Below are 11,516 nucleotides of genomic sequence, written 5' to 3'. Positions count from 1 at the left end.
GGCCTGTTGTGAAATTATGCGTTTGTGCAGACTGGGGCCTAAACAGTCTTGGAGTTGCATCAATTGGCTTTGACTGGAAAGCTAAGACTCTTGTGGATTCAGTGAGCCACATTTGATTCATGTGTGATGATGTTAACCCCAATGGCAGCCATTTCACTGTAGTGAGACCAGTTTTTGAAACCTCCACAAACTAGAGGATAATTAAAAAAAAAAAAAAAAAAAACAATACATCATAATACTGAATCGCAAAACTTGAGGATTGTAATGCATATTGAATCAGCATCTGTACTTCCTACCCACTGGGCTACTTGATTATGTTCAGGAACTGAACCCTCCATTTCTCACATAATTATTGTAGAGTCTCATATTCATGTGTTTGTGTGTGTGTGTGTGTGTGTGTGTGTGTGTGTTGTTGTAATGATTTATGGTGCCTCTATGCTTGTTTATTTATTTTTTTTTTTTTCTCCTTCTCTTTGCACTGGAACTCAGCTGCCACACTGCACCAACACAATCACCGCTAACACTGCTGCATGGCAATAATGAAGTATCTGTATCTGTATAATATACAAATTTTATCACCTGCACTGAAAGTCACAAGATATTGCTTCAGTATAAAATGACTCTTAATTGGTGATGGCTTCACTGTTCCACACCTGATGTCAGACAAGAAAATACAGATGCCTAAGAGTGTTTTCTCATAATTATTTAATCACACATACATTTACATCATGCAGTCAATCCAAAACGGTGATCTCATTAACGTTCCCGTCTCCCTCCAAATCTGAGCCCTGCTATTGTGCCCCAGTTCTCCAGGAATGATCCAGTACCTTTGTCCTCTGATGGATCCTCAAAACTGTCCTTTACAAATTGAGCGACTATTACACAGTAATAAAAAGTGGCTATGCTTTATTTTTTTTATTTATTTTTTTTAATTGGGAATTAATGCAGCTTCAATTTTGGTAAACACCTTAAACAAATCTATCTTTTGTTTTTTTTGTTTATTTGTTCTTTTTCTCAATTTTTCCCCGTTTTGTATGCTATACTGCTGGGAGGTCAGGATAAAGATACACATCTTGAGGACCATGCTGCAAAATCTTAACTCATCTAAAAGATTATACAGAGGGAATAAACCATCTTCATAGACACCAAACACTGTCCTGTCATAGTTACGGGGGAGCTACTCCTCCCCTGCTCAGCTTCTACAAAGCAAACAGTCTACTAATTAAATTATTCACTGTAAACAGTTACAAATAGTTCCATTTACTGGGCTTTGGAAATCTCTTTTTCCTCCATTCAAAAACAGCCGCATATGGAGTGTTTCTATGTGAAGAAGTGTTCTGAAGTGCTATTATTCACATCCTTCCTGTTCAAAAACAACAGATCAAGTTAGATAGACATTATTGTGGCAGGACTACCGCTAGACAGACTCACCCTGGTCACACCTATTAGTCGACTGGTATACCGTATTTTAATATTGCACTTGCACAAGATGTTAGTGTTCTCATGCTGGGGTTACAATCACACCGAGCTCTTTGCAAATGCATTTGGGGTTCCACGGGATTAAAAACAGGGTGTGGTGAGAGAAGAACGACTGAGTGATAAAGGGTGTGTGTGGGGGGAGGGGGGATTAAAAACCATTGGAAAAAATATTCTTAAAACGCAGTAACGACAACCATAAAATAAAACAAAAATCCTAAGTCCCTGACTAGTTAAATAAACCCTTCCTTGAGATGACGACACAAGATTGTTCAGCACTGTCTCTCACACTGACGTCGGACCTGGCTCGTTCTGATTGGCTGATCAGCGGCGCAGGTCCTGCCAATCAATTGACACCGCCTCCCACCCGCCTTTCTCCCCCCCTCCCATGCATCCCAATCTACACAATCAATCAATCTATGGAACAATGACCAAAAAAAAAAAAGAAAAGAAAAGAAAAAAATACAGTACATAAATCCAGCAAAACACATTGCTTTTGCAATTTACAACCAGTGGGACACGACATACAGTTACAGGTCCTAAGTCTATTATAAACAAAAAAGAGGGACAGTTTTGGGTAGAAAAAAAAAAGAAAGATTTTTCTTCGAAGTGAGGCACCCTTGATATGATAAACCAATCAGCTCCATCAGCTTGACATGGCAGGGAAAGCTCGCGGATAGACAAACAGTTCCTGAACAGTCAAGTTTACAATAATAACAATAATAATAATAATAACAAAACAAAACAAAAGAATGGAAAAAAAAGGTTCCCGCCGTCCAATGAATATCCGAGCCAAGGGGGACACAGGTTCAGGATGAGTGAGTCGACACCGACCTAGCTAGGACAGGACCAGTTTTGTGTGTGCTATCTCAGTCTACGTATGCGTGTGTGTCTATGTGCTCCAATGTGCAGAGAGATATACACCTCATCCAGTAATACGGCATCGTAATGCACTGAGAAGCAAAGACAGGACAATTTAGCTACGTGGACAAGCTGTGCTAAAGGTTTCCGTTCTTTTGTTTCACCGGATCATTCTCTTCTTTCCTTCCTTCTTTCCTTCCTTCCTTCCTCACTCTTTACAATTCATCCTTCTTGTGAAGTCACCAATAACGAGTATAATTTTTTTTTTTTTTAACTTAACGATAAAAACAATTGGCCTCCACAGGTATGTAGTTAAATACATCTACACTGTCTCACGTCTTGGCGTTTTGCTTTCTTCTTTTTTTTTTTGTTGTTGTTGTTGTTTCTTCCTTCTTAATTTTCCGTTCCCCGAATACCGTACACCTCTTCAGGAAGCGTGTAGTGCCAATTTTACATCTGTACAACAAGACCGGACAGAACAGTAGTGCTCGATGCCATCTAGTCGATTCAAAACCGTACAGTTTTATATTTCCTTAAAGAAGCATGTAAAATCTATCCAGAGAAAAGTGTGGTTAACAACCGATAGTAATGATGAAATGTACAGAGGTTAGCCTAAGTCGAGCTATTCTCGTTGGTAGGGTCATTTTTTTTTTTTTTTTTTAGTTTTTTTTTTTTTGTTTGTTTGTTTGTTGGTTGTTTTTCTTTTTTTTACAGATCTTGCTACCGTTACATTCAGCTTGGCACAGTGCAGAAGAACTACTCGCACGACGACGGATGACGACAGACTGTGCAAAAAAACGAAACCGAAGCTACACATTCGAGTCACGCGCGGTTTCGCTCGCCGAGGCTGCGCTCAAGACTGCGTTTGGTTCGGTGGATAAGAATAATATCTTGCGTTTTGTAAATTAAATTGTGTGTGTGTGTTTTTTTTTTGTTGTGTTTTTTTTTGTGTGTTTAATATATCCAGATAGAGAAAGAGATAAGAGGAGACATGAAGGGAGGGGGGTGCGGGTGGAGAAAAGAGCGGGTGTGGGTGGGGAGGTGGGGGTGGGGTGGAGCTGTACAGGCCAGGAATATTTATATATATATTTATAATTCAGAAACTCCCTCGCAGCCCCTAAAGCAGCGGCGAGGAGCTATTCGCTGTAATGGAATGACGGGTAGTTTGGGGGGCAGGGGGGGGATATCGGCGTCTTCTTCTTCTGTGGTTTCGTCCTTCTGTCCTGCTGCGCCTCAGCTGCACAGAAGAAGAGTGAGAGAGAGGGGAAGCTGTTAGTGGATGTCAGGATAGTGTCTGGAGTTTCCAAACTGTTCCATACTTAAATTCATACAGGAACTGTTTCATACTTAAAACCAGAAATGCTACATAACCTGTATATCAGGAAAATCTTGCACCATGCATGTTAACCAATTCTAAAACCATCTTCACATGGCATTCTGAATCCAAGATTGTTTAATTGTTTATTCTTCATTATCACTGATTTGGTTTCACACTATAAAAAAAAATCTTCCAGAATATTAAATCATAAACATCTGATTTGCACACGGACTGTGGTCCTGAAAATCCTGGCAAACAAACTGGATTATTTTCATGGCATTCATGAACCACAGTGCAGTTTGCATGATGTGGACCCCAGACCCCTTGTTTTGTCTTTTTGTTTGGTGTGCAGAGTTCAAAAGCAGCGTTCATTTATGACTAAATGCACCAAACTCATGAGGTAAATGGACTCCCAAGTGTGAAAAAGTCTGATAATATTAAAGCTTTGATTCCCTCTCTATCCATTGTGGTGCTATGGAGGAAAAATCTGAGAGGAAAATCCACGTCTGGTCAGTCAGAGCTGACAGACCACTCCCTTGTGCCTGTATGCTAGCACTGAGATTATTTTCAACACGTCTATTGTTTACTGGGCAGCATCTTATTTCTAAAACTGAAGTTAAAGTTACAGTATTACAGAAATTTCACCTTCATAATGACTGTTCATACCCTAGCACTTTTTTCACAACAATATTCTGTGAATTGCACAATCATTTCTAGGTGTATCTTTTGTCCAAGTACAAATTTCTCAATACAGAAACAGTACTTATTGATTTTGTACGTTCTTGTGGTTAAATTAGTCATACAGAGCTCACCTCTCTGTATGACTAATTTAGCCACACCCTGATACCTGTGATGGTTTGACTTGGCTGATTAGTTTACTTGCCAGTTACAACTTAATTCCCTCACTTCTCTCATTTCTGCATCTTACATGACAAATTACGTGACTAGTTCCCTGGAAAGAGAGAAAAGAGTCTGACTAACTTCTTGTCCTGCTTGCCGCCGCCTCCCCTGATGGACACCGTCTGGCTGTTCTGGTAGAAACCTCCCCCGCTGCGGTTGATGTTGGGGTGGGTGGGCGACGCCACCGGCTGCTGGCCAGGCCGGATGGGTTTGGCTGGGGGAGGAGAGGTGACGATTATACAGTGAAACTCACCGAAACTTACACTAGGCTATAGTGGTACTGGTCAAGATTACTATCATTTTCAAATTAACCTGCTAGTTACTGCTGATTCAAATATACCACAGTAAATGATCCTGCACACAAGAGGAAAATGTGCGTTCCACTACAGACAAAAAATTTAAATTCATATCAAGACACATCAACTGATGTCAGTTTTAAAAAGCTAAATCAGTATTAGTCTAAAGTTATTTTTACTGCAGAGAGTTGACTGTGGAATTAAAAGTTGTGACCTTTTTTCCTAACAGTGAGTCAGTTGAAACACTAATAATAAAACGGAATAAATCTTACATATTTTGTTCAATAAAAATTTTATCTTAAAATAGGCATGTTGGAAATGCCTATTTTTTTTTTTTATTCATTCATTTTCCAAACCTAATAAAAGGTCTTAGGGTGCTGGAGCCAATCCCAGCACTCATTGGGCTGAAGGCAGGGAAAGACCTTGGACACATCGCCAGTCCATCACAAGGAACACTTTACTTGCTTCGCACGTGGATTTGTATTACAAATGCCTTTGTGGAGCATTTCCTCACAGTGTGAGCCTGGCCACATTTGTTTTTCAAGATCAGATGACAACACAACAAAAATCTGATTTTGTGACCTGTCAGTTAAGGTATCCTTTTGTAATGCTACCTTAATATTGGAATCCATGTGAAAAATTATGACTGGACAATCTATTCTTTTGGCTGTGGCTCTAAGTTAGTCTACAGGCCAGTAAGCCAATCAATTTGGACATCCTAATTTATTCAAAAAAAACTAGATCACTGTGAAATAAAGAACAAAGATGATTAATTTTACAATTTACCTGTCACTATAACATGAGGAAAAAAAAGCAAACTCTGATGCATGTTTCTGTCCCCTGCCCTCCCTGGTTACTAACCGATCTGAGCTGAATGGCCCCTCCTGGCCATGTTCTTGGCCCTGACGGCCTCCTTGATGCGGTCCACCTCCTGCTGGTAGCGCTTGCGGTCGCGGGCGGCGTTCTCCTTGGCCTCCTTCAGAGCAGATTCCAGGGCCTTGACCCGCTCAGCCGTAGCACGAAGACGCTTCTCCAGTTTAGGAAGCTCACAGCGCAGGTCTGCATTATCACGGACCAGCTGCAGGACACACACACACACACACACACACACACACACACACACACATAGACGGTTTGCATCATTTTAAAATGTGCTAACTTTCCATTCATATGCTCAACTTAATTTTTTCTTTTTTTCTGTTTGTATTTTGTTTGTTTGTTGTACTTTCCCCAAGAGTCATTAAAGTTTCACCTAATTTTGTTTTAATACGGAAATTGGAAAAAAAAAAAATAAATAAAAAAATAAAAAGAATATCCACATGGGGCTTGAATAAAGTATTGTGCATTTCTCTGCCCCTCTGTATCAATCATCTACCTGTAGGGGGAGATCGGGAAAACTTTGCCAAGAGGTGTATGTTGAATGCCCACCTGTTTGTGAACCTTGGTGAGCTGTTCAAGATTGTTCTCAAGAAAGGAGATCTTCTGTTTCTGGGCCGCGCTCCCACCGGTGTCATCAGAGTCCATCTCAGCACTCTGTACACAAAATATAACACAAAATGCTCAGACAAATGAAACAAGAGGGAAATGGATTGAAATCACAATATATCCATGGTGCCACACTTCCTAAGTTCATCTGTCCTAATTACTCTTCAGCTACTGAGTGTCATTCAGGCCTAAGTTCTCCTCGGATCAAATGATTTCCGGTCTAATTTATGTGACAAAGGAGCTCTGTATGAACTATGTCTCCTTTTACGCACTTCTTGTTTTTCTCTCTGTAAAAGAAATTCTCCTCTGTGCTAGCCAAGTTCTATTCTTTTCTGCCAGACTATCGATAGCTGTGACTGATAAGGTAGTTCACCTTTTTAACCCTGGTGGCCAAGTCCTGGACAAAGAGCTTCCTCAGGTTGTGCAGGGTCTGCAGTTCCTTCGCCTGAGATGGAGAGAGAAATGGAAAGAAAATGAGAAGAAAGCTGGGCTGCGAAGGTCAGAATGGACAAAGAGAAACAGGTTGGCACCCCCCCCTAATATACACAGGGTCAAAAATCAATGCGCTGCTCCTGTCACATTCACATCATGTCAAATTCACCATGAAGTCAAGCTGATGACTGGGGAAAGAAAGTTCATGTTGACCTCCAAATGGTGTTAAGTAGGACATGGAATTTGTGTGGGCTCCAATAACAGGCCACTCGGCATCAAACTGTGAAAGTATGTCAACAAAGGTGGCAAGAAAGCCCACCATCAGCCCAAAACTTACAACTATGAGTTAAAGAAAAGCAATACCTCCTGTAGTTTATTTCTGATTGATTATAAATTCATACATAACATAATTTTTGGATGCAGCTCTTCTGATAAAACACCTGAACCCTAAATTTCAGTAAAGACATCTCCTCCCCGTTGTTCTGATATGATGTGAACCCAGATTAACATGCTGTTCATCACGATTGCCCAAAAGTCACCCTGAGTGTCAGTGCCTTTAATTTCCAGTCTCAACTCACCACTGTCTCCTCCAGGCCCTTCAGGTCCTGTCTGGCCTGCTCCCTTCTGTCCTGCATCACCCTGAACAAGAACAACAACAACAACAACAACAACAGTTAAGACCACAGGGAACACTCACACCACAAAGACGTCCTGAGAATAAACTACACACAGCCAACAGTTGTTGTATGTGCTCTGTTTTCTGTTAATGCATCTCTGCACCAATGCCACCATGATAAACTCTTACACTTTCATTCTATCTAGGCAATAAAAGGCTTGAAATAGTGAAAACAGTGACTATAGCAAAGGTAATTCTTTATTTCTGCTAGGTAAGGCAGAGGTAAGGTAGTCAGAGTAAACACTAGGCTCTCCAAACATTCCTTAATTTACAAAGGAATGCAGGTGTAATGAATATAATGAGTCAGAGTGTGTAAGTGCTGGTTAAGTGTGTGTCTTACGTGAGCTCATGCAGCTTGCGGCTCTTCTCCTGGTCGGTGGATTTGAGTTTCTCGTGCTCCACTCTCAGCCTCTCCTGCTCCAGCATGATCTTCTGGTTCAGACTGGAAAGACACACATGATCACAACCGTGTACACACTCCATGAAGGAAGGTGTAAATATGTGCGCAGTCTTATACTGGAATTTAAGTCACAGCGAAATAAAAAATGGCTTAGCTAACGCTTACTGTACTGTACACCTATTTAGCAAATATTTACTAAAAAAACACTTGACAAAATTTGTATTTTCTTGTATTTTTATATGCATCTCATTACTTTTACTAATCAGTGTATTATTGGGAATCCACCCTCAAAAACCTGGTTTTCTTTTCCTAAATTATCACCACCGCATCCCATTGGCTAGAATTTATTCATTTTGAAAATATGACGATTTGTGGCAAATCAGGATTATGTACCAGGCTCTGAGTCACTTTTCATGTTTGTTTTGATCCAAACTGACCACTTTTCCCTTCCTGCACTTAGTCCCACTCAAATATCCCATCTCAACTAGGAACACATTGGATTACAGAGGAAAAACTCCATTAAAATGCTGTTTTGATTTGAAATGTCACACACTGAACAAACACAGTGAAGACTTACTCCTGCAGCTCGGTGATGAGTTTCTCCTTGCTGTCCAGCTCATCCCTCAGGCTGCTGATCTGCTTCTGGTGGGCCTCGCGGTGGGAGTGGATCTGCTTCTCCACCGCTTCCTGAACACAAACACACACAGTCCAGGTCAGACACACACATAGCTGAACGTGACAAGCCAAAACGTCACTCACAAAGCCCTAGAGGGAAAAACCACCACTACTACTATTACAATTTGTGTGACACATCCTAAAAGCAGAGTTGACAAAATGTTTTACAAAAAGGAATAAAAAATAGTAAATGCAAACTGGAAAAAATACAGTCAACATAAACTGTTGGAGATAAAATAAAGCAAAATTAAAAATATGCCAAGATAATGGGCATTGTGACTCTTTTTGCTTGAGATCCTGCACAAACCAAGTTTATAGGGAGGAAGTTTTCACATGCAGGCATTTGTTGTACTGTTTTGTTGGTGGTTTTAAAACTCCTAAGTACTTCCATCAGGATGTGCATTAGCAGCTATGAGTCAAAAACTTCAGATGGTCACTTTCTAATGTCACAGAACAAACATGAGTGAGTGTGTGTGAGAATGAATGTCAGATATTTGAAATTATAAATCTAATACCTGTAAAATCTTCAAACCTTAGTGCTTTATATGAACACAGGAAGTGCACAGGAAGACTGAGGACCGTACCTTGACTTCATTGGCCGTCTGGATCTCATTCTCCTTCTCCATAGCATGGACTTTCTCTGTAACAGAAAAACACACAACCAGTCACTGGATGGCACTGGAGTGATTAGCTCAGTTCAAAGTTGGTCTGATAATAATCAAGCAGGGCAGTGGTGATGCTGCCATCCATTACACCTGAAGATTATGAAAATTACAACACCTTTTCCTATTTCCAAACACGTCAGGCAGCCTGTGTTCACGATAAGCCCCGAGGTGCTGTTTGAGTTTCATTTATATTTTATAGTACACTTGTCTATTGTGGAACATGACATGTAAAAATAAAAAGGTATTCGCTACTACAAGATATTCATCAACAGTATTTTACTGCTTTTTATTTAAAGATACACACACATCATAAAATCAATTTTATAACTGCACATGCAGCAGTATTATGATGCAGTGCAATGTATAACTGATGGAATTCTGATTTAAATGAAAGCTGCAAACTGGCTTACATATTTTAAACAATCCAATGTTTGAGATGCTTGACAACATCTGCAAGTTGCACAGTATTTGGGGAAAATGTATGTTTCCTGTCTGGTTCTTTGTTATTTCATGCTTTAGACTGTTCACAATAAAACAACATTTAATACCAATTAGATTGCCTCTTTAAGTATACTTCAGTTTTAGCTATTTTAAAGGATAGTATGATATCAAAAATGTGAACAATACAGTGATGTAATATTTTGGCCCTGATATTCCAACTCAGAGAGAGTGTCGGTGGCCATGAGCAGCGTTTCTTACCCTGAGCACTGATCTTGACCAGCTCTTCATTCAGAGAGTCCACGTTCTCCTCCAGCTGCCTCTTCTTCTGCTCCACATTCTGCAGGTACTCCGTCAGGGACTTGATCTTGGCCTCATGCTGCACACAGGGCACATCAGACAGACTGTTACACCAAATGCTAACATATGCATTATGGAGAGTTATAGTGGCTAGGGCTCGACATAATGGGCTTTTAAAGGCTAAAGATATTGATATTCACGGAATGTTCCTGCCAATAACTTTATAAAAACCTTATAAGAATAAACCTCTGAGGGAGCCAATGAACACTCACAAGGGTAGAAAAACAAACCTCTAAAGCAGGGTTCAGATGATGGGGTCACACTGATTTCTCAAGTAAAACCTACTGACACTAAATTCTTGTAGGTGGGTTTGTTGGTCTGTTGGGTAAAATACTCCCACACAACACTAAAATTTGTCTGGTAAAACATTTGAAATAAAATAATAATAAAGAAAGGTTCACCACATGTGCTATTTGCCAACTGATATATTGGTTTAACCCAAAAGTTGCCTTTACAAAACTTGATACTGGTTACTCTGATCAATGTGTGTGAGAGGGAAAGAGACATTTCTTTCTGTTTAACACACTGAAAATGAAATGAAAGAGCCCAAAAACTTAGATTGCGAAGTTGAGACACTTTTTTGTTTGTTGAGGGTTCTGGACACTCAGAAAGAAGAGAATAAATTAGGGGCAGGGGATAAGTTAAAAATCCTGCATTCTAGTGGCTGATTCCTCTTTGGTTTAGGTCGATTATCTAATTTATGCCTGTTCTGGACTTACTACACCACAGAATTTTTGGTAGAGGCACCAAAAGCTGGAGTTATTCAGGTTTTCAGGGCACAACGCTGCTTGTATTTTATTTCCTGCATACCTGGGAGATGCGCAGCTGGCAGGCGGCCAGCTCCTTCTCGTTCTCGTCCATCTTCTTGTTGCTTTCGGACTGAGTGCTCTCCAGCTGCTTGCAGCGCTTCACCATGGTCTTCACCTCCGACTTCATCTTGCTGATGTACAGACGGGCCACGGTGAACTCCTCGTCTATCAGGCCACTGCCACCATCGTGCTGCTGCAGGGAGAGAGGGGGTAAAGGTTGGAGGGAGAGTGAAGGGAGAAGATGGAGAGATGGAAGGAATGAGACAGATAAAGAGGTAGAAGTGAGACGGAGACAAGAGGAGAGGAGAAGACAGATAAGAGTGAGGAGGAAAAGAAATAGAAGAGGGCAAGTGGGATGGAAGTAGACATAAGATGGCAGTAAGTAAGGGAGAGGAGGAAGAATTTGGAGGAGAGAAGAAAGAGGGTGGAAAGGAAAAAAAGGAGGGCATATGGGGGGAGGCAGTAGGGATGAGATGAGAGATGGAATGGGAGCAAGAAAGATAAAGAGAGGCAAAGTGAGAAGAGGGGATTTTGAAGAAGTGTGGAAGGAGAGGAGTGAGAAGGAGAATGGTTAAAAGAGCCTGATTTTATCAATTAACAATCAAATGACACTATCTAAACTGAAGTGCTGCTAGAATTGCATAAAAGTCATTGGAACTTAACACATTTCTTCCACAGCTTGCTTGGCATGTGTGTGTGCCACACCTTTGACTTCCTTCAAATGG

General features: G+C 40.6%; 1 protein-coding gene across 3 annotated transcripts in view; it reads right to left on the bottom strand.

Moving 5' to 3' along the window:
• Positions 1 to 688: 688 nt before the first annotated feature.
• LOC115375906 (kinesin-1 heavy chain) overlaps positions 689 to 11,516 on the bottom strand; it is a 29,308-nt gene continuing 18,480 nt past the window's right edge. For 2 of the 3 annotated variants that reach the window (XM_030075501.1, XM_030075500.1), the window contains exons 16-26: positions 10,793 to 10,984; positions 9,884 to 10,001; positions 9,104 to 9,159; positions 8,422 to 8,531; positions 7,785 to 7,886; positions 7,347 to 7,407; positions 6,710 to 6,781; positions 6,280 to 6,384; positions 5,713 to 5,929; positions 4,637 to 4,769; positions 689 to 3,574 (exon numbers count right to left, since the gene is read on the bottom strand). In XM_030075501.1, coding sequence (XP_029931361.1) covers positions 3,571 to 3,574; positions 4,637 to 4,769; positions 5,713 to 5,929; positions 6,280 to 6,384; positions 6,710 to 6,781; positions 7,347 to 7,407; positions 7,785 to 7,886; positions 8,422 to 8,531; positions 9,104 to 9,159; positions 9,884 to 10,001; positions 10,793 to 10,984 — 1,170 coding nt within the window. In that variant the 3' untranslated portion in view covers positions 689 to 3,570. The remainder of the gene's footprint in view (positions 3,575 to 4,636; positions 4,770 to 5,712; positions 5,930 to 6,279; positions 6,385 to 6,709; positions 6,782 to 7,346; positions 7,408 to 7,784; positions 7,887 to 8,421; positions 8,532 to 9,103; positions 9,160 to 9,883; positions 10,002 to 10,792; positions 10,985 to 11,516) is intronic. The other variant, XM_030075503.1, reaches the window with a different exon arrangement.

This window comes from Myripristis murdjan, chromosome 17, assembly GCF_902150065.1.
Source record: "Myripristis murdjan chromosome 17, fMyrMur1.1, whole genome shotgun sequence".
In the NCBI taxonomy this organism is placed as follows: Eukaryota; Metazoa; Chordata; class Actinopteri; order Holocentriformes; family Holocentridae; genus Myripristis; species Myripristis murdjan.
The sequence above is the reverse complement of the archived record's forward strand: the minus strand, read 5'-3'. Positions and strand labels throughout refer to the sequence as shown.